The sequence below is a fragment of the Drosophila navojoa genome, chromosome 4 (genome assembly GCF_054131105.1).
Source record: "Drosophila navojoa isolate 15081-1374.11 chromosome 4, UAZ_NAV_1.0, whole genome shotgun sequence".
Classification (NCBI taxonomy): Eukaryota; Metazoa; Arthropoda; class Insecta; order Diptera; family Drosophilidae; genus Drosophila; species Drosophila navojoa.
Window position 1 is genome coordinate 4,243,480 of NC_142892.1, and position 23,832 is coordinate 4,267,311.

Sequence of the window (23,832 nt, forward strand, 5' to 3'; positions counted from 1 at the left end):
TTTTTTGTTTCTTTTTTTATTTTATTAATTAAAATAATTTAATAAATATTTTAAAAGCAAGTAACTTAAGCCTATTTACAGCAAGTTTAAGCGAAAATAATTTAATTTAGTTTAACTCGCTCTAATCTAAGCCAACTTTTCCACTAGTTCATCTATCAACTAACTATGTAAAGCTGCGCCCCCGCAAAGTCGCTGACTAAAAATGTATTCGGTGGTCGTTTAGCCGTGAGTTCGATGCTCGCTCACCGAATCAGATTTCGCGCCGGGTACTTTGTGGGCAGCAGGGACATGGGATCCGTATTGTTGGGCACGTCACTTGTAAATTGTCCGGTGGGCTGATAGGCGCCATAGGGATCGGAGCGACTGGCCCAGCCGCCTTGCGACTCATACGTGTAAGTCTGGCTGGGTGACTGCGCCTGTGGCTGCGCATTGCCGTGGATGTGCAAGTGAATCTCCTTGCTGGGCGGATGGGATCCCGACGGTGGGCTTCCGCTGAAGCCAGTGGGCGTCCACGATTCCTTGGCATGTGGATTCCAGCCGGGGTAGCTGAAGCTGGGCGCTGAGTTCTCGTACTGGCCGAACAGACTCGTCTTCAGCGTTAGGAACTTGCCCAGTATGGCGAGTGCGTTCATCACAATCAAAACCTTCAGCAGGAAGAGCGACTTCATGCCAATGGCGACCAGGAATGCGACCATGGCGGAGAGCACGCCAAACTTAAAGATGATGGGTATCATGGCCATTTGTAGACGTCGTATTTTGCCAAAGGTACGGCCCTCTGTGAAATGAAGAAATTAGTTGTCAAATTACTCAAAAATGCGAAAATCGAAGTACACTTGTCAAGTTCGTTGCCTAAGTCTTTTGTTTTTTGCTGAGCAACCCGAGGGTCTGACCACTAATAACGCTCATCGAATTGCCATCGCTGCCAAATTAAGTCTGGCTTTTTATTTTATCGCTCATTGCGATAATTGGAACAACAAACAGAGCTGAACGCTTAGCAATGCGAAAGTCTATAAAAAGAAGGCGACCGAAACGCCGAAAATAAATAAAAAACATAAATATTTTCTCAGCACTTAAAGATGCGTGTACGCTTAACAACAACAAAAAAAATGTTTATTTTTAATAATTTACGGGAGTCTAGAAGAAGCACATGCTGAAAGTGAAATTACAACAAGGTCTTCGCGATGAGAGAAAGAGCATTTCACAAAACAAAATCTCGTTGGCCCCGCAAACTCTTACAAAAATTAAGTGAAGAAAAAAAAATAAATAAATAAATTGTTGTTAACACCTTTTGAGCACCTTTAGCTGTTTGTCGGGGCTTTTTTTTTATAACTCGGCGTTTGTTTCTAGTCAGGTTTCATTGAAAACGAAAGTGGGAATTAGAGAAGCCGCTAATCAGACGCTATCAGTGGATGTTGCGTAAATTCAATCAACGAATCACTAATTGAGGAACGGTACTTATTTGGAGCAGTTGCAGTCGCTGCTGCATATTACTCACCTACGACAGCTGGCTTCTCTTTCTTATTGTTGTCGCCGTCGTCGTCGTCGCCGAACAGACTTTCACTGAGATCGCTGCGCAGCCAGTTCCAAAGTGTGCGCACCATGCCCCAGACACTAAGATCTGTGGGATCGGCAGCGGGCTTCAGCTGATTCTTGTCTGTGGTCGAGGTTGTTGCTACTGCAGCTTCTTTATCTGCTGATTGCTCATCCTCATTCTCTTCTTCTTCCTCAGGCTCAGCCTCATCTTCATTATCATCCTCATCGGCATCCTCGTCTTCAGTCTCCTCATCATCGTCATCGCTGCTACTCACTGGCTTTTCAGCTGCTGCAGCTGCCTCTGCCGCTGCTGTATCGGCTTTGTCTTTATTGTCATTGGCATTCGACGGCGGCTTTTCAACTTTTTTGACTATTTTGGCGCCCAGAGCACAGCTCAGAAAGCAAACAGCCAACAGCAGAGCCAGCAATGAGCGTCGCGCACTTGAACTCTTTGTGAGAAACTGAAAGTACAAAGTGTTTTAGAGAAAATTATCAGATTATGTGTGTGCGTATGTGTGTGTGTGTGTGTGTGTGTGAGTGCATTGTTCAGCAATGACATCAAAAAGAGGCGCACTTTAAGCGCATTTCATCATACGCACACTTGCGGAAATTGCGTAAACGAAAGACTTAGACAGCGAACTTGCCTCTCATAACAGTCCAGAGCCTACAATGTAATAGAGACCGTACTGTGTGAATTGCTTGTCAGAATGCACTCAGACCGAAGCCCTATGACTTAAATCTTCTTTCACAGTCATATTTAACGCGATCATAAAATATTTTATGATCCATATAACATATGTGACTAACAGCAATGCCCATTTGACCGTCTTTTACGAACGGACAGCGCCCTTTATGTAATACTGGCTCTTGTAACAACTAGTTTTATTTCTTTCAAATTCCAAATTCGTGGCAACACACTTTGTTTTATGAGACTTTTAGTTGCTGTTGATTTTGCTGTTGTCTTTGCTACGAATTTGCATTTGAAAATTTGCAGTATGTAAATGATGGCATAAAGCTGACACATAAATCGCTAAGCATTACGTTATATTTATTTTGGTTTTTGTCTTTAACACATTTCCAAATGTCTTAAGGCAAAAGTGCAAAAGTGAAATTCCAAGCGAACAACATTTGATTGAATGATAAGAACTAAAAGCACAAAAAGAGATATCCAATTTGAGGCTCTTAGGCATAGCTGGCGCGGCCCCTGGAATGGCCCTGAGCTAACCCTTAATTAATTGTTTCGTTTCTTGGCCTTTTCCCAAAAGAACTGAAAGTACAAGCCGCTTTCCATTTTCAGAACTCAATTATATGGGCAGACAAATAGTAAATTTGTTTTCTGTTTTCTAAATTTCCCTGGAGCGTGGCCAAAATGAGGAAAAAAAAATAAAAATAAACAAAAAGAATTTATATGCGTTGGCTTTAGCATCACAAAAGTTCTAGGCAAAATTATGCGCAACTAACGGTTGGCCTGGATGACACCGAAAAAAATGCCACTTGAACTGGGAGAATTAATCAAATCTGAATGAGACAATTTAATTAAAAAGTCGAATTCGCATGCCAGGTGGAAGCCGTTGCTGACTTGACATAATTTGTGGTCCCTTTTTATGTTATACAATAAAACTTATTTAAAGTATTGTATATCAATTTGTTGCTTCTTTTGTTCGGCTTTGGCTTTATTTTTTCGCGGTCAAATTTTTGGGTTACATTCTAGCGTCTTCTTCTTTGTAACTGTAAAGCGAAAACATTTCGGCATTTATTAATTGTTACCGAAAATATTTACACTAAAATTGATGCAACTGCGTTCGCAGTGGGAAATCAAAACGAATTTGTTTTTTATTTGAATATAAATACATTGATAGCTGATGAGCAAATTAATATATGAAAATTTCAGTTGATTTACATATTGTATTTCACAATCAGATCGATGCGATGTATTTGAGATAGTTTTCCAGCTTGATTTCCGCTTTTGCCTCTTGATCGTCAAACTGCAGTCGAATTTATAGCTGCATGCATAATTTAATTTACATTTGCCCTAAGAGATTCCGTCATTGGGGAGAAATCTTTTAAGATGACTTATAAAAAAGTTATTTATACTAAATAAAATTTCGCCTTTCCTCGAATTGTTGTTAAACACTTGCCGTTTATGTCGAGCTTTGTTTGCCATTTATTTTTTGTTTATTATTTATTTAAAATTTAGCACGTTCGAGTGCGCAAATTACTTTGTTAAAATGGAAAGTGCTGTAGACTGAAAGGCACTCAATTGTTAAGTAGAACTCATCAATGCAGCATATACATACATATGTATGTACCTTAGTTTAGACAACTATACGAACTATACGAACTATGTCTAGACTTAATTGTTATAAATGAATTCGGCCATAGGCATTTTCTGAAAATTTCCATGAATCATCCATTGTCAATGCAGAATAACATTAAAATTGAGCTAATGAAGTCTTAATCATACGAATTAAATTCATTAAAAATTACGTTGTTTATTGTTGTTAGTTGGTTTGTTTGTTTTTTTTCCCCCATTTTTTGGGCTTGGCTTTTCTTTTTGGTACATTGACTACATTGAATTTGACGCCCTAAACTTTCCTCTGGCCCATATGCGCATGAGTAGGCTACGCTTTACTACATGTATTTATGCATCAATCAAATTTTATGGTTCCACCGATAAATGTCTCATAAAGTTTTACCTTTCATCAAGCAAGTGGCCATAAAATAATAAAAAAAAACTATAAACTTAACAACAAAATATCTTACAAAAAAACACGGATGCTGCTGCTGATGCTGATGCAATTTAGGCACGTGGATGCATAAATCTAATTATAGCTACAAGTGCGCATTATCTAATGGTTGTACGAGTCGCATGTAATGCGGTCGTTAAAGTCACAGTTCATGACACAAAAATCGAGTTGCCAGCAAACGGAAAACACTTTAAAAGCATTTAATACTAGAGCAGCCAGCATAAAAAAAAAAACAGAGTTCAACTAAGCTGCCTTCAATAGAAAGTTGTCGCTTGTTACTGTATTTTTTTTTTTGTTCATTTTTTGGCAACAATGAGAAATGTGTATACATTGTAAACATGGCCAGAATTGTTAGCCAAAGTGATTTATTTTGGTCAATTGTCAATGAGAAATGTACAATGCTCATTTGTTGACTCTTTTGTCAATGCCAATTCCTTTCAGCAGCAACAATTGAAGAATTGAGGTAAAACGGTCAGAGAACGCGTGCCAAGCATGTGAATTGGGAGTGAGCTATGATTTAAAGCTGATTAGGGCATACCCTGTACACTTGAGCGGCGGTTATGATGTGACGGACTAATTTTAATCTCTAGCTCTATATTTATATATTAGCTTACCTTATATTTGTCAATGAATTCAGACTTTGACTGGCTGGGACTTAAAGCTTCTTAGGGCATATCTTGTTCATTATCTCAAGTGCCACAGGCTGCCAAAAATTCGATAGTAATTCCATTCTGTTATGGGCAAAACTATAAATTTTTATTCGCTAATATAAGGGATAAATAGTCCAGCTCTGATAACCAGCAATTTGAAGCGGCTTAGCAATTACCCTGTCAGCGCTGGAACGTTGGCTACCTTGTCGGCAACAGCTGCATAAAATTTAAAGCTTAGCTTCTTCTGTGAAATGTTTAAAATATTTCCAAATCCCCTGCAAAATTTCTCCATATTTAAATAAGCCCACATCGAGACATCTGAATGCTAAGCTCAAGTTTCTGATACATTAAACACATAATTATAAAAATTCCTATAAATCACATGTAAATATATTCCACTTTGAAATGGAATCCGAGTGAACTAGACACAGATCTGAAATTGAAGCAGAGTTACCTCCTACAACCTGGAAATGCATATGATTTAGCAGGCATCAAATGTCTTAAATCCTCTTCCTCTTGCATCTCCCTCAAATCTGAGTTGATTTAAATTATTTTGTGGGTTACAGCTAGGAACAGCTAGCATCTATCTGTGTCCCACTTCGAGCTGTTGATAGTATGTACATCACCTGCAAATCTCTGCTATTTACAACACAAACAAACTAAAATTAATTTCTGTTCTTACACACACATCTAGAGCACTTGAATCTAGTTTTTTTATTTACTTACCAGCATGATTATGGCTTTAGTCTAGCAGCTGGCTGAGTAATGTGGTTTCACTTGTTAACTGTCTGTGTTGTTTGTTATATCGTATATTGTACGTATCCTTAATTATTACATTGAACTCTTCTCGTCTGCAAATTAACTAACTGCAACGGCTTCAATGCTCCAACGACTTTCACGCAACTAAAGAGCACAGCAACCTCAGCTGTGCCAGTAGCGGCAATAACAACAATAACTACAACAATTCTTCGACAGACAACACACACGCCACGCAAATTGTTTTTGGCCTGATCAGCAGATGCGAATCCAAATCGTATCGAATGAATTTAGTTTTGTGCCTAACTTGTTTGGTTAGCTTCTTGACGCGACTGCAGTGCTTGAGTTGTGCCCGTTGACTGGCAGTTGGCCATGGTCTTGGCCAGCAGGTAAAGTCTGGACTCCCCACTTGGACGTGCAGTTGGACCAAGCAAAAATTTTTGTCTCTCACACAGACCAGTCTCTGTGATACGCGCTTCATCAACGTGTTTGCTTTTGTGACTCTCGCGCTCTCAGCCACAGTTTCGTTTTCAACACTTTCTTCACAATTTTCCCCTAAATGGCAGTAGCAGCAGCAACAGCAGCAGCAGACGATCGCACCAAAAATGCCGACTCAGTGCTGTCTCTACAGCTCCCCTGGCATCTGCCTCTGCACTCCCGCTCCCGCTCCCGCTCGACTCTTTGTTGACTCTATTACGAATAATCGTGCAAGGGGCCAGAGCATAAAAATGTTTTGCGAACGTGACAACAAACAACGCGCTGACGTCACAGTCTCATGGCTGGCTGGGATCGACGCACCACGAGTCGTCTCTGACCCACCCAACCACTGAGCCACCCGGCCACAACTCAACCCATTGCCCTGCCAATGCTAAAGCTTTCACGTTGCACGTATTTACTTTGACACATGTGGCATAAGCATTTTTGTACTTCTTGAGGCATGACAACTATCGTTCTTTGTTTGATTTTACTACTCATAAAAGTTTTACTAGGCTAGATGAATTATTGAGCAATAATCTCATAATATTTTATTATGCTATATTTCTATTAGTATTTACTTTTTTTTTTTAACGAATCCCTATTATAAATTATATGGAACTTTTTTTAGAAACATGTTTATGTTTCAAGATAATTTTTTTTTTAATATACAATTTTTTAAATACGTTTTATAAACTTTTAGAAAGTTTTTTTAGTCTTGAAAATATGTATAAAATTTACGATTTTATTATACCTTTTGAGTTAGGCATTTTAAATATTTTCGTTTTTATTTTCTGTAAAATCAGATCTTTTTTTTCGCTATAGGTCTTAAAGTATTATTTTCTAATCCTCTTTTTTAATGAAAGTGAGAATATATAAATTCTTTGATTTCGACGATAGAAATAGTTACAAGTGAAATATTTTTTGTTATGTTTATTGACTAGAATTTGATAAAAGCTATTTGACAAAAAGCTAGTAGCTGACTTCCTGATTGCTACCAAGATGATTCCTGATTGCTACCAATAAAAAACACCTTGGCAGACCTTTTGTTTGTTAACAAAAACCTGCTTCCAAACCAATTATAATTAAAGCTATACCAAATAAGTTAAAACAATACCTAAAAGGCCATAAAAAAAACTATCTTGTAGGTCAACGCATACATCTAAATAAGAACAGAAAGTGACGAAAATACTTTGAGGATTATCAAAAGCAAGACTAATTCTTACATAAATTAAACTAAATAACATTTATCTATTCAAAGCAACAAAAATCTTCATCTTTGCTTTGTCACTTCTTATACTTTACTAATCTCTTCTAACTTCTTCTCTAACCAATAAAAGTGCCAATAGTTTTAAGAGCATCAATGGTTCGTCTGGCTGAACATTTTCATTTCAGCATTTCTTGTTTTGTATGTAACCCTAACTCATGTTTGCCGGCTGCCTTTTACCCGCTCTTTTGTGACTGTTTTGACCCATTTCTCCACTAAACCAATCACTCTCTCACTCGCTCGCTACGTCTCTCTCTCGCTCTCTCTCTCCCGCTCTCTGTTTTTTCTGTTACTCTCTGTCTCTGCGATCCATTCACCTGGCTTTTGCTCGCAGCAACTGCTTTGCATGATAAAAGTGCGCATAGTAGCGGTTATTGATAAGCAAAGGTTATTTATGCGAGTGCAGCTCCTGTGAGGTAAAGAATTTTTGAATTTTGATTTCTAGCACATTATGCCCATTGACAGACAATAGCTTACAGTTAACTCGAACTTTAATGTAGATTCTGTCCAAGAATCATGTCAACCCCAAATGTGGGTTAAATGTCAAGAAACTAACTATGAGCACCTTTTTTCTAGACAACGCTCAAGTCGAAGTGCAGACGTACCTGGATGTCAAGTTCAGTGCTCGTTCAAACAATTTGTTTAGCTTGCCTATTAGCCATTACATAATGGTACCCAACTGACAGGCGAGTGTGAAATCCGTTAGGCCCATGTGGTAATCGCAGCGCGGCGCACTGCCAGACCTAATGTCATGGCCAGCGCTGTAGCAGAAGTCGCGGTGTCAACGACTCCACGTAGCACGCGGTCTCGGCTCTGCAACTCAGTCTGCGATTTGCTTGCATGGAATTGTTTGTTTTGCTTTCGTATGCTCTGAAATGTGTCTAAAGAGCCGTCTAAAAATGCCGCACTTTGCTCAACGCGGAACATGATTTCCTAACGGTGTTTGCGCCCATGCCATATCTTGTTATCAAAATTACATCATTAATGATTATATCATTAGCATTTTGACGTTTTACTTCTAACTGTTGGTAAATTGATTCTTCGAAAGGCTACTTAAGCAGAAGATAGTTCGATACTCGTTTGTGAAGTGGGAAAGGGGGAATATTGATTTTGTCCGTTGTGTATAGAGTATAGAGAGTTGCTTGGAGACTTGAAATTCGTCTCATAATGTGTGTATATTTTTTAGATATGAGCAGTTTTTGCTTTACAACCGAGAATCAAAAGAGGTTAAAGAGATGAAGAGTAGAATTATGGGATTTACTTTGACGGACCTTTCCCAGTTTGGTTACATTCCATTCTAATTGTCTAATTTTATAAGCGGGATCAATTCCCGAATTCCCGGTGAGCTGCTGCTTTCCCCACATACTTTCTCTTTCAGAATAGCATATTCTGCTCTACAATAAAGATATTATTTCTTCTCTTATCTTCCCTACAAAGTGATCTCTTACGATCCTTTCCACATGGCCTTAATAGCTATCCCACCGTCACTTAGCAACAGTCTGAGCTTCGTTTAGCAGCACCTATCTCTAGGTCTGAAGAGGGCGCTGCTCTTCTGTTTTTTTTTTCTAAAATTCTCCATTTTCTTTCGTTTAACCTAAACTTTATTAAACAATATACCAACATTTTAATATAAATTTCTAATTTCACAACGAGCAACAAACTAGAATTAATTCATTAAAATTAACACTATTTACTTTTTCCCGTAGTTACTTCGATACGCACTCGCATAGTATGTCTGCCAATTGGGCGTATTCAGCGTGGCATAGGGATTGTAGATGTTGTTGTTGTAGTAAGTAGGATACAGATATTGGCCAATAACATAGGGCCAAATGCGTATGCTAACATCGTTGTAATAGCTGTTCGCTGTGTTATAATAATAGGGCGATGCCGTCGAATAGTAATACCCATTCAGACTAGAGAACGTGGGACTGGGCGTATTATAGGGATTGTAGGGCGTATAGTACTGAGCTGCAGCAAACTATAAAACAGAAAAAAGAATATATTTTAAAAATTGTTCTTAAATTAAATAAACATTACGACTTACGGCAAACAGAGCTAGGATTAGCAGGTAACTGAGTTGATGAGCCATTTGATATATTTTTTATTTAATAATGATATATGTTTCAGTGTTATATATTATTATCCAATTGGTTCTTGCTTGTTTTAGTTCAGTTTTCAGACTAACTCTGCTGTAGAGTGCTCAATGGCATTTTATAAGTCATGAACCGGGAAGCTGCAATTTCACGCACTGACGCCTTCAGAGGGCTTTGTTGTTTTTTTACAGAATGTTTTCTAATTTTCCCTTTTTTTATTATCAAATCGGGGTATTTATATGCTGTGAACTTTAAGAGAAAAGTGAGAAGGTATCTCAATTTTTAGAAAAATTATGAGCCCTTTATATCAAGAAAATGTTCATTTGTGTCTCAGACATCAAAAGCTTTTTACGATTCAGTTTAGAATATATATCCACACATATATACATACATATACATACATATACGAATTAAGTCAATATTTCAAAGCTAATTTAGCTCCCTCCATCATTTTATTTATACTTACTTCTATATATTCATGCTTCAGTCTATATTTGTTTCCATTTCCAATACAATTTTCTGATTTTTATAGCTGATGGATTGATGTTCTAAAATTTGTGGATCATAACTTATAAAAATCTTAATTAATCCTCAGAAAAATCAAATACTTTTAAGTGTATTACCCCTGTCAGTATTGGCCAAAGCACTTTTACCATTTCAATACCTTTGCTGTTTCGTCATTGAACTTGACTCATCGGGGTTGTTTACCCATTAAAAGTCGCCTGACGGTGACTCCCACAGCAAAAAACAAAAACACAAAAGCAGCAACAAAATAACTATACTAGGTATAGAGTAATTTCGACATTTTGTAATAAGTGCAAAACATTTTGTCAAATCGACGCAAATTGGTAAAAAGGAATATACAATTATTTGATTTGCGAGTATTTTATATATTTTACATTTCATGGACGCAATTTGAGCTTCATTTATTACTTTTTTTCCTTTTTTTTTTTTTTGTTTTTTGTTTATTCAACTTACAAACAATTACATTATTTGTAAACTATTTATCGACGACCTTCGCATTGCTGTTAGTTGACGGCCTTCTATTTACATTATTTACACGATGCTCGGCGCTCGATGGCCCCAAGTTCGATTCTTCAAATTAGACTACATACAAAACGTAAATCAACAAAATTGTCAACAAATCTCTTAAATTAGTTAACATGTTTATTCATATGGAAACTTATTAATTTCCATTGCGTCAATCCATTCCTTCTTCTTCATCCTCTTCTTCTTCTTGCTAGATCCATTTAATTTAATTAGTGTTTTGCTCTTTCTCAAAGACAATAAATATTTAATTAATTGCATTCAGTAGTCCTCATCGTCTTCATCTGGCGGATCTGTCGCGTATGTCAACTCGTTCAGATAGAACCATTTCTGGAATGAATCAATTTTATAAATATCTTCTGTTTTATGTTTGCTTAAGAGTCCAGAACTAACCGGCGATTCTGTGCAATTGAAATTGTAGTCCCAATCACATATTCTGTATTCCTGATTAAAGCTTGTCTCATTGGCGCACAAATGTGGTATTCGATTGCCCTCCTCGTCGCACATGTGAAATATCTGCAATGGAATGTAAAAAAAAAAAAATAAAATATTATTATTATTAATATTTTATCTATTTAAAAAAATATTACAATTTTCTATAACTTTTTTTTATAATATATTTTCATTTGAATCTCAGCTTACATTGCATTAAATATTTTTTGTTGCCTACTTTTAGGCAGTTTCATAAAATCGCTTGAGCTTTAAGCGCAAGCTCTTTTATATGTTTCTCCCTTTCACACTCACTCACCTGACAATTGTACTCCATGTCCGCATAGAAGCCCACCGAACGCCTTTTGCAATCGAAGGAGAATGTTATATTATCTAAATTCGTCCATTCCTTCGTCTTGTGGTTTTGAAATACTGGACTGGCTGGCTCCTGGGCATCGATGGCGACCAGCAATATATGAGCTGTAGAGAGAAATTCGTAGATTATTTAATACTTATTATTAATTATAAATTTAGATTCTAAAAACTTGCTTTATTATTAAAATTTTACTCAATTTAGTATTAGTCATTCATACATAATCTTCTCTATCGATTCTCTTTCCTCTTATAGAGTATTTGGTCTTTACTACACTCTATACATCTATCTTTCTCCTTGTTCTCACTGCTCTTCACACATTTATTATGTGGCTCACGCGTGCCATCGATTCGGCCTCAAAGTAATCGTCTAATCAACGCGCTTAGCATTCATTATTCTGCCAACTGGTGTCTCGATCCCTGCTCGTTTCAGCTCGTTGTCTGTTGTCGTGTCGTCGGCTCGATTATTGGGGACATAGTACTCACCTAGTAAAACGCCGGAAAGCCATAAAATTCTATAACTGTAAACCATTTTTGTGGTGCTGCACATTTTGGCCAGTGTTTTGGTTTGGCTCGTTTCGCTGCTCTCGCTCTCTCAATCTCGATGTCCACTGCAATGCTTGCAAATGTCGCTCTCTCACTCTCACACACACTCAGACTGACACACGTGCTACGCGTCCATTTAGCTGGCAGTTTTTCAATTATGAAGCGTGGCTTTGTTTATGGCAGCTGGCACATGGCTAAAATGAAAAGTAAAAAAATCAAATAAGATAAACATTGATTTGTTGTGGCAACTGGAAACGACTGTTAATTGTTAATTGGCGCCCAATTTTGGCTTGAGCCAACACACACACACAGACACACACATATACATACAAGCAGAAATTCATTAACTGCATTACAACATCTTCAACAGAGACGAAGACGGCGACAGAGACAGAGACGGAAACGGAGACGGCGACGGAGACGGCGACGGAGGCAGCTTCCATCTCTATTTCTTTACATGGTCAAGCCAAACCCGCGACTTTTCGCTTTTTTTGGAATTGAGTCATCAAAAGTCGAGCCAAAATTTAGAGCCGCTGACATCACCCGCATAACAACAGGATATAGTTAGTTATATATATATATATATATATATATATATATATATATATATATATATATATATATGTCTAGACACTGACCCACTTAGGGCTGTGCCAAACTGTCTGTCAATTCTATACATCAATCATTTGACAGCGAGTGTCAAATTAACACACAAACACACAAAGAAGCAGGAAAAGACAAAGGCACCATTTGAAATGCCATTAAAAACCAATAATTCAATGGCAGATCCAATCAGAAAATAGAATTTATATATGCAAATTGATTTGATTTGATTTGATTTTTATTTTGTTTGTTTTTTTTTTTTTTTTCTTCTGTTTTTTCGGGCGGCGCGAGTAAAAGAAAGAAACGACCTTGCTCACGTTTGTTGTTGTTGTTGTTGTCTGGGCTAACTCCAATTAATGTGTCAAGCGGACTGGCAGGCAGGCAGCCACAGGTCGGCCTCCAGACGAACGACCCGATTGAGCGATTAGCCAGCCAGCCGCTGATTGCATTTTATACATATGTATATGTATGTATGTAATTCATTTTATTGCCGTGCGACGATCTTTCTCTTTTATTTCGCTGTATTCTTTTTGCCAAAAAAAAAAAAACCAAACAAATCCTTGACATTTTCTTGAAATTTATGTCTGGACATATACGACGATTAACATCGTGCTTAAGTCAGCCCAGTCGGCGCAGACAAATAATCGTAAATTGTTTTGCAACTCCCCCGCATTTCCAACTAATTTTGTCGGCCACGGGAACAGAGAGTCCCCAACAGCGGCTCCAGCTCCAGCTCCAGAGACAGCCACAAAATGAATGATATGCAGATTTGTTGTTGCGCTTGCTCAACACTAAAGGTCAGGCAGACGAGTCAACTATGCCAGGCACAGCCGTAGCAGAGGCAACAGCAGCTGCAGCGTTAAAGTTAAACAAAGAGGCGCCTGCAAGATGACACAGCAGCCCAATGTCTGCGAGCATTGGCTGTTTTGTCTTTCACCTTTTCCGTTGACCATGGCGCCTGGCTACCCGCTCAATTATGATCTTTACCCCTCTTCACCGGCTCCTGCCCCTGGCCGCTACGCAGCCACACTGATGTAGCGATTGTCAGAGCCAAAGCTTTTAACCGTGCGTTAAAATTTCCGCAAAAATGCGCGTCTTATTATATGTAGTGTAGTGTCAAGGAGTCTATCGAATATGCGACTCGTTTGGCTACATAGGAAAAGTTTGCATAAAGAATATTATGATGTTTTAAAATGAGATCATATATAGTTGTGGCCATTCCAGTTGGACAGCTCGACTAGCAGTTAGTGCTTATCCTAAATTGTCTTTGTTTTGAATTCACAAAGATATACGGCTTAGATAGAGTATATAGTCAATCTTCAGTTCATATATGTATTTAGCACAAATAGATGCATATACTACTACTAGAGATTTTACTTTCAGAACTAGAATCTTTGTTTATTTTGGACTAATTTTATTAACACCGATGTGTTATTAATAGATAAGTTCTTAACACACTTCCCGCTGATGCAAGGCTACGCAAACGAGTTGCAAGAGCTACTCAACTTTATGATAGCTACTATGGTTAGCTAAAATGGATTTTTACGATCTGAGTGGCTCTTATATATTGTATTATTATATATTATATATATGTATATTTATAGCACAAAGTCTTGCATTCGTTTGAGTCTATGCTTGGCTAAAAGATTATCCAAGACTATTAAAACACACTTAGCACTTCTTAATGGACTTTATGATCGAATTAGTTGCTCAAGTTGGTAATTTGCCAAGGAATTTAATACTCAATATCCTTTTTGGCTTGTTTTTTCGATTCAGTTGCGTTCTATATAGATCGGACCTAACGTTTCCAACTTCAAAGTATGAAGATTCTATCTAGAGTTTATCGTCCCGGTACTCTTACTGTTATACTATTTTTCTTATATTCTTCCCAGGCCTTATTATCCTAGGATTTTATAATCTTTTCTGCTGCTTCCTAAGGTCAGCTCTATCTGCGGTACACTAGCCCTTAATTAGATCATAATTTATTATCCACTTAGTTGCAATTGACATTTTCTCAGCTCATTTTATATTCCAGGCATTCCTCTCTCTCTCTCTCACACTCACTCTCTCTCTCTCTCTCTCTCTCTCTCTCTCTCTCTCTCTCTCTCTCTCTCTCTCTCTCTCTCTCTCTCTGTGTCTCTCTCTCTCTATCTCTCTCCCTTTCTTCTAGGCCTCCCCCTCCAGAGCATTCACACTTCGTTATGCGAAGCATCTCCTAAGTTTTCTCTTAAATATTTTTCTGTTTTTGTTTTTTTCTTGGTTTCAATGTGCAGCGGCGTCACTTTTGACATTTTCTGACAAGCGTGAGAAGCGACTGAAAAAAAAAAAAAACTACTGCAACAACAACAACATCATCAACAGCTACAAGCGACTCTTTCGAGCGAGGGGATAAGCCATCCATGACTGTGCCATCAATTTGCTTGGCTGCCTTGCTGCGTTGCGAGCGGTTCTCAACTTACATAAGATGCGAGTAAATCCCAAACATCAAACATAGCCCATGTGCAAGACCTTGTTGATGTCTTATTTTGTATATTTTTATAGGTTTTTTGCATTCCAAGCGCATGCGCGACATTTTTTTGGAAAGTTTATTTTGTATTTTTGTTGGTTCGGAAGTTTGCTGGCGTTGCTTTGCGAAACATCGCACTAATTTGTTAATTTTCGACGCGTAACCGAAGGCGCAATGTTTGATGGTATTTTTTTTTTTATTTCTGTGTTTTGGACTCTATAATTTATGCAAATTGCAAATTATTTCATTTGTCGTAACAACAAAGGCAGCACTAGCTACGACAAACTTTATTTATATGTATAGATATATCCACAAATTTTCGTTTTTCATCAAAGAAAATGCAAGTGGAAAGCTGAGAAAAGTGTCGTTGTTATTATTGTTGTTGTTGTTGTTTTCGGTGTCTCTGGTTGCAGCGGAAGCAGCACTAATTGGCGGAACTGCTCGCCAGCAGCAACAGCAACAATACAGGTGAAAAAAATTGAAAGAAAAGCTGAAAAAAAAAATGTTGAAACACCAGATGACGACACTTGAGACGACTTATGGCCGCCGCCCGCCCCGTCAACGGATACCGCACTTACATAAGTGCAAACATGGCTTAATCATCTCAACGGCAGCAGCAGTTCAATTGATTAGGCCAAGCTGCAGTTGCAGTTGCAGTTGCAGTCGACGCAGCCGCCGCTGCCTTTGCTGGCGCCGGCGTTGACACTTGGACTTTTGCACACATTTTTTAGCATCATTAGAGCGACAACAACAACAACAGCAGAGCTAAAATTTCATTTAATTGATCAACGGCCAGAAAACTTGTTAGCTGACCAGCTTGACCAGCAGCGGCGGCAGCAGCGGCAGCGCCCGCCCCGCCACTGATTGGCCTTGAAAAAACGGTACGCAGAAATGCGCTTAATACGAAAAATCAATATCGAAAACACACACACACGCACACCCAGTTGCTCACTAAAAAAAAAAAAAAGTTGCTCACTTGCAAAAAACTAAAAAAAAAAGATGAAAATAAAAACCTGATCAAAATCGAATTCATACTAGCTGACAGCAAAAAGTAAATTTAAAATCAAATGAAACAGCTACACCAAAGCGCTAATAAAACATAAATTTTAAATACAACCACATAGAGACATATATATGTGTATATAAATAAATAAAAACACGATCTTGGGCAAATAAATATTGCATATACATATATATATTTATCGGAAAGCCCCGGGCGTGTCTAAATTAACTGATAGTCAGATTCCAGTAATCAATAAGAGTAAAAAAATATGTATGTACATGCATGTGTATGCGTGTATCTTTATTCATCTATATATATATCATAAATGTTTGTTTTAGTTTCTTAATGAATCAATTAATAAAAATTAAATGTGCAAATTTTAATATCAAATAATGATATGAAATTCGTTTTAGGCAAACAAAAGGCAGCTAAGACATGTCGCAAATTGCGGAAAATAAATAACGCAAATAACTAAAATAAATTGGAATGAGGAAAAAGTGAGACAATAAAATAAATGCATAAAAATAAATTAATAAAAATATAAAAAAATAAATAAAACTATACCGAAAATAAATTAAAATTTTAATCTAAATAAAAGTCAGAAAATCAAAAGTAAGTAAAAATATTGCTAATGCAATAATAACTGCAAAACGCTAGCAAATACATTTTTTTTGTAATTAAAAAATATATAAAAAAAAATATAAAATAAAAAACAATACAAAAACTAAGTCATACACACACAAATATTCACATTGAGCTCACTAGCAAAAACTGATTTAAAACGTAAGAAATAAAATACAATATATATATACATAAATAATCGGATATACATATATATGCATTTGATAATACCTGTATTGTCACTTTGTCTTATACATTGATTACAATCAACGCCTACAAATTAAGCCGCGTATTCATCAAGACTTCCTCACTTCCTCAGCTTTGCTTTTATTTTATTTATTTTTTTATTTATTTGTTGGCTAAAACTCGATTTATATTATTTTTTGATATATTTTTTTTTTTTTTTGCTGGCTGTTAACATTTTGGAGCTTGTCAGCTTGAAAGGCCGTTCAAAACTAATAATTCATTAGGCTGCCATTAAACGCAGCCCCATCAGGCATCAATCGCTGACTTAAATGCCATTAACAAAAGGCAGCAAAGACAGACAGCTGCAAATCGGCTACCGATGCGAGCGAACGAGTGATTCGCTGACCAACAGCATTTTCGATCCGCCGGACAATGAAGCATTAACATATATCAGCTATTCGTACAAGTATGTTATACATACATATATATATATATATATATGTATATATATATTCGAATATTCGGTACAAGGGCAACAAACAACGAGCAGAAGTTCAGTTATCTGTGCAGATGCTCATCTGCTCATCAGGTGCATATATTTGTAGTATATATATACATATATATATATATAGATTTGATTAACATTACCTTGCTCAATTTGCTACGGTAACAGCCCATCGAAGGTGCCTTGATTGATCGCCTTGATTGAGCGCTCCTTGTCCAACAAACGTTGCTAACAAAACAGAAATAATGCCAAATTATCAAATATCCAAAATGCGAATTTGGCCAAGTGACGAATGCCGAGTGGCAACTGAAGTGGCGATTAGGCTGCCTCAGCGATAGATGATCAAGCATTTTAATGCCGTTATATTCTATGAGGTAATACAATTTGTTGAACTATATGGAGGACGCCTTTGAACAGTCAAGTTCATGTTGGAAATCTGAAGAGTTTCAATGTATATCGATGACTTTAAAAGTTATCGATTATTGGAATTAGCTATGTCTAGACTTCATGTAACTTATTTACTATATAGTATAGCGCAATAAGTTCTATATCGACGCCTGTCATCTATCATGTAACAAAAGCAGAAGTCGTGAGTTTTGGAGCTCATAGAGATTGAACCTGAGGCTAACAAAATTTAACTTTATACTAATCTATATGTAAAATCTTACGTTATTTACGATACATTCTTTTATAGCTTAAATAAGAATAAATATTGTTGTTGTAAACTCTTTGGGAATAGAATATTTTAATTTTTGCTCAACTGCCTGCCTAATCTGCTCTAGACTAATATATATATATATATATATATATATATATATATATATATATATATATATATTTGTGCCCATAATTTGTTATTCAGATATTTATAACAATTTGATCGGCTATCTTGGTTTGTTAGTGAACCGGTTGGCATCCCTGTTTTCAAATGCTAGCCGAGTTCAAGGCTCGCCACGTGGCGTATACGTGATGTGCCGGACTGTTGGCCAAATGGCTAATAGCACACACATTGCGAGTGCCTTTTCACACAATTAAGCATCAGTAACAGTCGCAGCAGCAACAGCAGCAACTACAATTACAACATTAACTAACTGCCTTGTAATGTGGCAGCAATAAATTTTATGTAAATCGTTTTTGCTGTAAGCCATTTTTATTTTTATTGCGGCTAAAGAAGAAAACGGTGCATGGTTAAACAATGCAAATGAATTGCATACAACATGATGTGCAAGCTAACACACACACGAAGATATATATACACACACACACATATATATACCAATGCGAAGCGAGTTCGTTGAGTTGGTTTGGCTTAAAGATTTTCCAAGAATGCGCCAGCCAAGCAGCTGCAGAAGCGGGTGGCTCTGCTATGCCAGTCAAGTGTATTTGCTCTCTCACACACACTCACACATGCACACGTGCACTCACACACAAATAATAACAACAACAACAACAACGGGCAACAAGTTTTTGTCGCTGGCACTTTGAAAATTTATCGATTGCAGCCACACGCTGCTCACAATTGCAACTTTGTATTCATGAATAAAATATTTGCCACATCTCACATAATTGTTTTTAATAAGTTTCTATTTAAGCAAGCTATAAATAAGCTGCGGAGCGTAATCGATAAGTCGTAATTTATATGAGTATACGAAATTGTATTTTATAATTTAATGTGATTAAAAATGAGCAATAATAAAAATATATATGTATATATGTGCATATGAATATATATGAACATATAACTGTATAACGGCATTAACAGCAATTTTAGATGTCAATAAAATACAAGTATATGAAAGTGAATTTTATATATAATTATCTGATATCTATTTTGTATATTTTAATAAAAAATATAATAAATAATTTAACTACAAATTGAATCCAGCTTTTAAATAGATGACTAAAATTATTTAAAAAATATATTTATAGATATACGTTATTTTTTGGTATTTGTTTCTTTGTCATTTCACTTAATTTCAATTTAATAATATTTATTTATATTTGACATTCAAAAGCCATAACCAGCTGTTGTGTGGTCTCTGATATCTCACAATAATATCCTCATACAATAAACAATTTCCGATTCATATCTAAAAAGCTGTCAGCTTAAGCCGATTTAAGTATCGAGCAATACTTTGACAATTCCAATTGCCAGCTTCAAATGTGAAAATAAAAACTGGAATTTTAATCAGATCAGCAATTCGAATTGGTGTCCAATAAGCAGATAATTTAAATGCTATTTGAAAACATGCAAGCTCTTCCAGGAACATTTCTTGACATTCGTTTGCGTGCTAATAGCCACAACTCTGAAAATAACATGTTTGACAAAAGAAATACCAGTAAAAAAATCCCCCACAAGCTGCTAAACTGTTGACAAAATGAAAATAAAAGCAAGCAGTGAAGCATTGCCGACTGCATAATACTCATTTACGTAACGTTCTCGATTAATTAAGGATGTAAATAGCTTCTACGCCTAGAAGCTATCATTCCACCCGATTTTTCCTTTACCCCCCAATGGGCTTGGATATAACTGCTTTATCCCATTTACTTTTGACTTGCCAACCTGGGCATATATTCCACATTTCTACGCTCCATCATTTCAACTACCAGAAAATGCCTTTTCGGATTCGCCACGCCCCTACTAGATAGACTATGTCAACATTCTAATAGACAGACAAATGGACAGCAAGACGGGCAGTGCATAAAGCCAATATACTCATTTCACTTTGACGAGTGAGTACTAAACACTGAAACAGTAAAGCTGTCTGTCTCGTCTGTTAGCTAAAGTTTGGTGTTTGCATTCTTGGGTGAATGGCGAAGCTTAGGCCAATTGCAGTGGGCAAGAAGTGGCTAGAGAGTTAGCTGTCGAATTAAGGCCAATGCTTTCTCGTATCAAAAACGGAATCGCTGGCCTCGTCAGCTGGCGCTGCTGGTGCTGGCCGCTGCCATTTGCGATTAGGCATTGAATATGTTAATGGCAGGCAGCACAGCGTCGAGCACCGCCATCGATACATCATTAAGCGTGACAAGAATTGCATAACGCATGCCCAGCCAGCCAGTCAAATGTGGAGCAGCACTTTATGTAAGCGTGCTGCAAATGCAGCTGCGCTAACTGGAGCAGAGGAAGAGCAGAGTACCTACCAGGTTGAGCAGGGCCAAGGAAAGTGTTGCTTGCGATGTTGCCCGTAACGTAAATAACACAATTTCGATGGCAGGCAGCTGCGGCAGAGTTTTTCTTGTTGGTTTTGCTTTTTTTTGTTGTTTATTTTGATTTGAATCGCATTTGCATTTGGTGTAAACAGCGTGCGATCTGCTGCTGATGTTTAACACAATTACGTTTTATTACATAAATCAACTTTTTGCTTGTGATTTCTTTTATTTATAACTATGATTTTTGCACTGGAAAAACTATTTGCTGTTGTTTCATCGACAATTGTTGTTGGCGTTATTTCGCCATCAAGCGGCAACAACAACAACGATAATAGTAACAATTTTTTTTTTATTATAAAAATATTGCTCTTTCTTCACACGCACAGCGGCAGCAGCAGCAGCAGCAGCAGAAGGCGAAAAGCAATACCAATACCAAGCCAAACAAGAGCAATTTAATGCTCAAAGCTCACACAGATACAAACGCACACACACACACAGACACACAGGCACAGATGCAGAGCGAGCGATTGAGCGCGCGCGATCGCGTATCCGTCAGATACAAAATTCGTTATAAGACAAAGCAACAACCGTTCGCTAGCGCGCACGTCGCACGAATAAAATGCGAAGACCAGAAAACGCAAAGTCAAGCCAAACACTTGACGAAATTCAGCTTTAGCTTTGGCTTTGCAAAGACACACACACACACAAAACACCTACACAAAGACACACGCAAAGTCACAAAAACAATATGTTTAAAAAATATATTTATAATTTCTTCGCTTGGCTCGGAACGAACTTGTCGCTGTTGTTGTTGTTGTTGTTGGCCAAATGCATTTGTAACTCAACTCGACACGAATTTGGCACTTGGTTAGCTAGCGATTTGCGTCTGAAAACGTTGGCAAAGTTTGCGCTCAACTGGTTCGTCGGCCGTCGCTCAAATTGGTTTTATATGCACGCGCTCAGCTGAGGCGGTTCGGACTCGGATTCAGATTCGTATTCGGATTCGCTTACAGCTTCCCCAGTTGCCGTCAGTTGGCCATCTGCAGCTTAAGCTATGTGTCTTCGGCTTTAGCACGAGCGCGACAAAGAAAACCAAAAAAAAAAAAGACCAAAATTGAGGTAGGTTTGCGGCGCCGTGAATGAATCTGCAGACGGCGCTGCCAACTCGACTCACGACTTGCACATCAAAATAGAGCGAGAAAAACAAATCCAGCGCAGACCCCAAATCTCATTCATAAAGCTGAGATTGCAAGCTGCACTTGCCAAAAAATTATAGTTGGTTGATAAAAAAGAAAGCTAAACAAGTTTTTGGCTGATGTTTTTATGCATAAGACTCCGCTAAAGTGATAGGAACAACAAATGTAACTAGTTTAGTGTAAATGTGACATATTATTAGCGAATGCCCTCCTCCTCGATTCTCAAAAATTCAAGTGAGGGCTAGAGGCTTTCATGTTCCGATACCTGTTGAGTATGCTGCTTGTATTACGTAAGATTACGTAAGCGACTTGACGTTACGAAAACTACGTAACATTACAAAATAACGTAACACTACGAAACTACGTAATATTACGTGAACTACGTAATCCACATCTATTCCATACTATGTATGTTACTTAAACTACGGGTATTCCCTACATACACTACGTGTATTACGTAATTTAGGGATATTACGTAATTTAGTGGTATTACGTAATTTAGGGGTATGACGTAATTTATGGGTATAACGTAAACCACGTATATTACGTAATCTATGAGTATTACGTAAACCACGTGTATTACGTAATTTAGGGATATTACGTAATTTAGGGGAATTACGTAAACTACGTGTATTACGTAATTTAGGGATATTACGTAATTTAAGGATATTACGTAATTTAGTGGTATTACGTAATTTAGGGGTATTACGTAAACCACGTGTAATACGTAATTAAGGGATATTACGTAATATAGGTGGTATTACGTAATATTGGGGTATTACGTAATTTAAGGATATTACGTAATTTAGGGGTATTACGTAATTTATGAGTATTACGTAAACCACGTATATTACGTAATTTATGGGTATTACATGTAATACGTAATTTAGTGGTATTACGTAATTTAGGGGTATTACGTAATTCATGAGTATTACGTAATTTAGGGGAATTACGTAAACTACGTGTATTACGTAATTTAAGGATGTTACGTAATTTACGGATATTACGTAAACCACGTGTATTACGTAATTTACGGGTATTACGTAAACCACGTATTTTACGTAATTTATGGGTATTACGTAAACGACGAATATTACGTAATTTACGGGTATTACGTTAAGTATGTTACGTGTATTATGTAATCTGCGGGTATGTTACTTGCATAACGTAAAATAAATAAGCAACATATTCTACGTATATTACATGTGTTTCTTATGGCGTATATGCTACATATGCTACTATGTTACGAATCTTCATTATAGTATCGTATCGATAATATCAATAATAGCCATTGCATTAAGCGTATCAAGCTTATATAAAGTAATATCATGTTTGTAACGTGTGAAGCATATAAAATGTAAATACGTCAGCACAGCCTGAGGCCTTATTTTAGGTTTACCAATTTCTATAAAATACCCAGACAAACCACTTTCAATATGGTTTGGGGCATAAAGTATATGTATCACCTACTTGTTTAATGCCGCCGTCCAGTTTTGAGCTTCGATCAGAATTTACCGCGCTTGTTTAATTAACATAATTAAATATAAATACAAGCAGAGCCAGCACAACAGCAAATATAAAAATTTGCATGAGAACAACTTTTTAATTTTATAATCAGAAATCAAATGTTGCTGTTAAAAGTGAGATTTGTTGTTAAGCGCTTGTTGAAATTGCTCAAATCGACATTAGGTTCATCATCAAACACGTCCGATTGTTGGAGAATTCGTTTGTTCTCTCTCTCTCTCTCTTCTTTGCCAACTCTATGAGAATTGAATACTGGGCTGTGACTGGGACGGAATCGTCTGTTTGGCCATCCGCCCATCCGCCCCTCCGGCTGTCCATCCGATTGCTCGCCCGCTCAACTGGTTGCTGAAACTCTGGCTAGTCATAAGATCTGGTCATTTGAATGCCAAAGGCATTCGCTTTTGCTCTTTTCACATTTGGCTAAGATATTTTGTGTAGCACTAAAAAGCAATTTATGATGAGAGCCTCACAGCCAGAAATTAAAAAATTTATGACCATAGATGATGGCGAGAAAGACCAACAGCAACAGCAGCAGCAACAACAACCACAGTAGCCATTGGCTTCGCAAAACTTAAATGTCAAACTAATTTAAACAAGACGCTCCATAAAAACTGGATTAATTAA

At 37.2% G+C, this 23,832-nt stretch overlaps 3 protein-coding genes across 6 annotated transcripts; all 3 read right to left on the reverse strand.

Annotated features, from left to right (window-relative positions):
- LOC108651156 (uncharacterized) lies at positions 1–6,082 on the reverse strand. The gene is made up of 3 exons (XM_018100631.3): positions 5,657–6,082; positions 1,496–1,994; positions 1–775 (listed from the first exon to the last, which is right to left on the reverse strand). Exons 1-3 carry the CDS (start codon positions 5,660–5,662, stop codon positions 243–245), a joined length of 1,038 nt encoding a protein of 345 aa, XP_017956120.1. The 5' UTR covers positions 5,663–6,082; the 3' UTR covers positions 1–242.
- A 2,923-nt stretch (positions 6,083–9,005) lies between these two features.
- On the reverse strand, positions 9,006–9,779 carry LOC108651169 (uncharacterized). Its single transcript, XM_018100649.3, has 2 exons — positions 9,472–9,779; positions 9,006–9,405 (listed from the first exon to the last, which is right to left on the reverse strand). The coding sequence occupies exons 1-2, from the start codon at positions 9,514–9,516 to the stop codon at positions 9,118–9,120; spliced, it is 333 nt and encodes a 110-aa protein (XP_017956138.1). The 5' UTR covers positions 9,517–9,779; the 3' UTR covers positions 9,006–9,117.
- Positions 9,780–10,445: 666 nt separating this feature from the next.
- ckd (cracked) lies at positions 10,446–21,410 on the reverse strand. Of its 4 annotated transcripts, XM_089259763.1 has the most exons (6): positions 21,335–21,386; positions 20,480–20,737; positions 11,855–12,108; positions 11,316–11,476; positions 10,961–11,083; positions 10,446–10,897 (listed from the first exon to the last, which is right to left on the reverse strand). In XM_089259763.1, the coding sequence occupies exons 3-6, from the start codon at positions 11,916–11,918 to the stop codon at positions 10,829–10,831; spliced, it is 417 nt and encodes a 138-aa protein (XP_089115889.1). In that variant the 5' UTR covers positions 11,919–12,108; positions 20,480–20,737; positions 21,335–21,386; the 3' UTR covers positions 10,446–10,828. The 4 variants fall into 4 exon arrangements, with proteins under 4 accessions (XP_089115889.1, XP_089115890.1, XP_030238116.1 ...); XM_089259764.1 differs by lacking the exon at positions 20,480–20,737 and having other exon boundaries at positions 21,335–21,410; XM_030382256.2 differs by lacking the exon at positions 21,335–21,386 and having other exon boundaries at positions 20,476–21,214.
- Positions 21,411–23,832: the final 2,422 nt, after the last annotated feature.

Bases quoted from the DNA above. Each gene is read 5' to 3' on its own strand.
- LOC108651169 (XM_018100649.3), bottom strand. From the start codon at position 9,516: ATGGCTCATCAACTCAGTTACCTGCTAATCCTAGCTCTGTTTGCC. The intron at 9,406-9,471 runs GTAAGTCGTAAT...TCTGTTTTATAG, and splicing joins TAATCCTAGCTCTGTTTGCC to TTTGCTGCAGCTCAGTACTA.
- ckd (XM_089259764.1), bottom strand. From the start codon at position 11,918: ATGTGCAGCACCACAAAAATGGTTTACAGTTATAGAATTTTATGGCTT. The intron at 11,477-11,854 runs GTGAGTACTATG...TTCTCTCTACAG, and splicing joins GCTTTCCGGCGTTTTACTAG to CTCATATATTGCTGGTCGCC. The intron at 11,084-11,315 runs GTGAGTGAGTGT...ATTCCATTGCAG, and splicing joins ACATGGAGTACAATTGTCAG to ATATTTCACATGTGCGACGA.
- LOC108651156 (XM_018100631.3), bottom strand. The intron at 776-1,495 runs GTGAGTAATATG...TTCATTTCACAG, and splicing joins AGAGAAGCCAGCTGTCGTAG to AGGGCCGTACCTTTGGCAAA.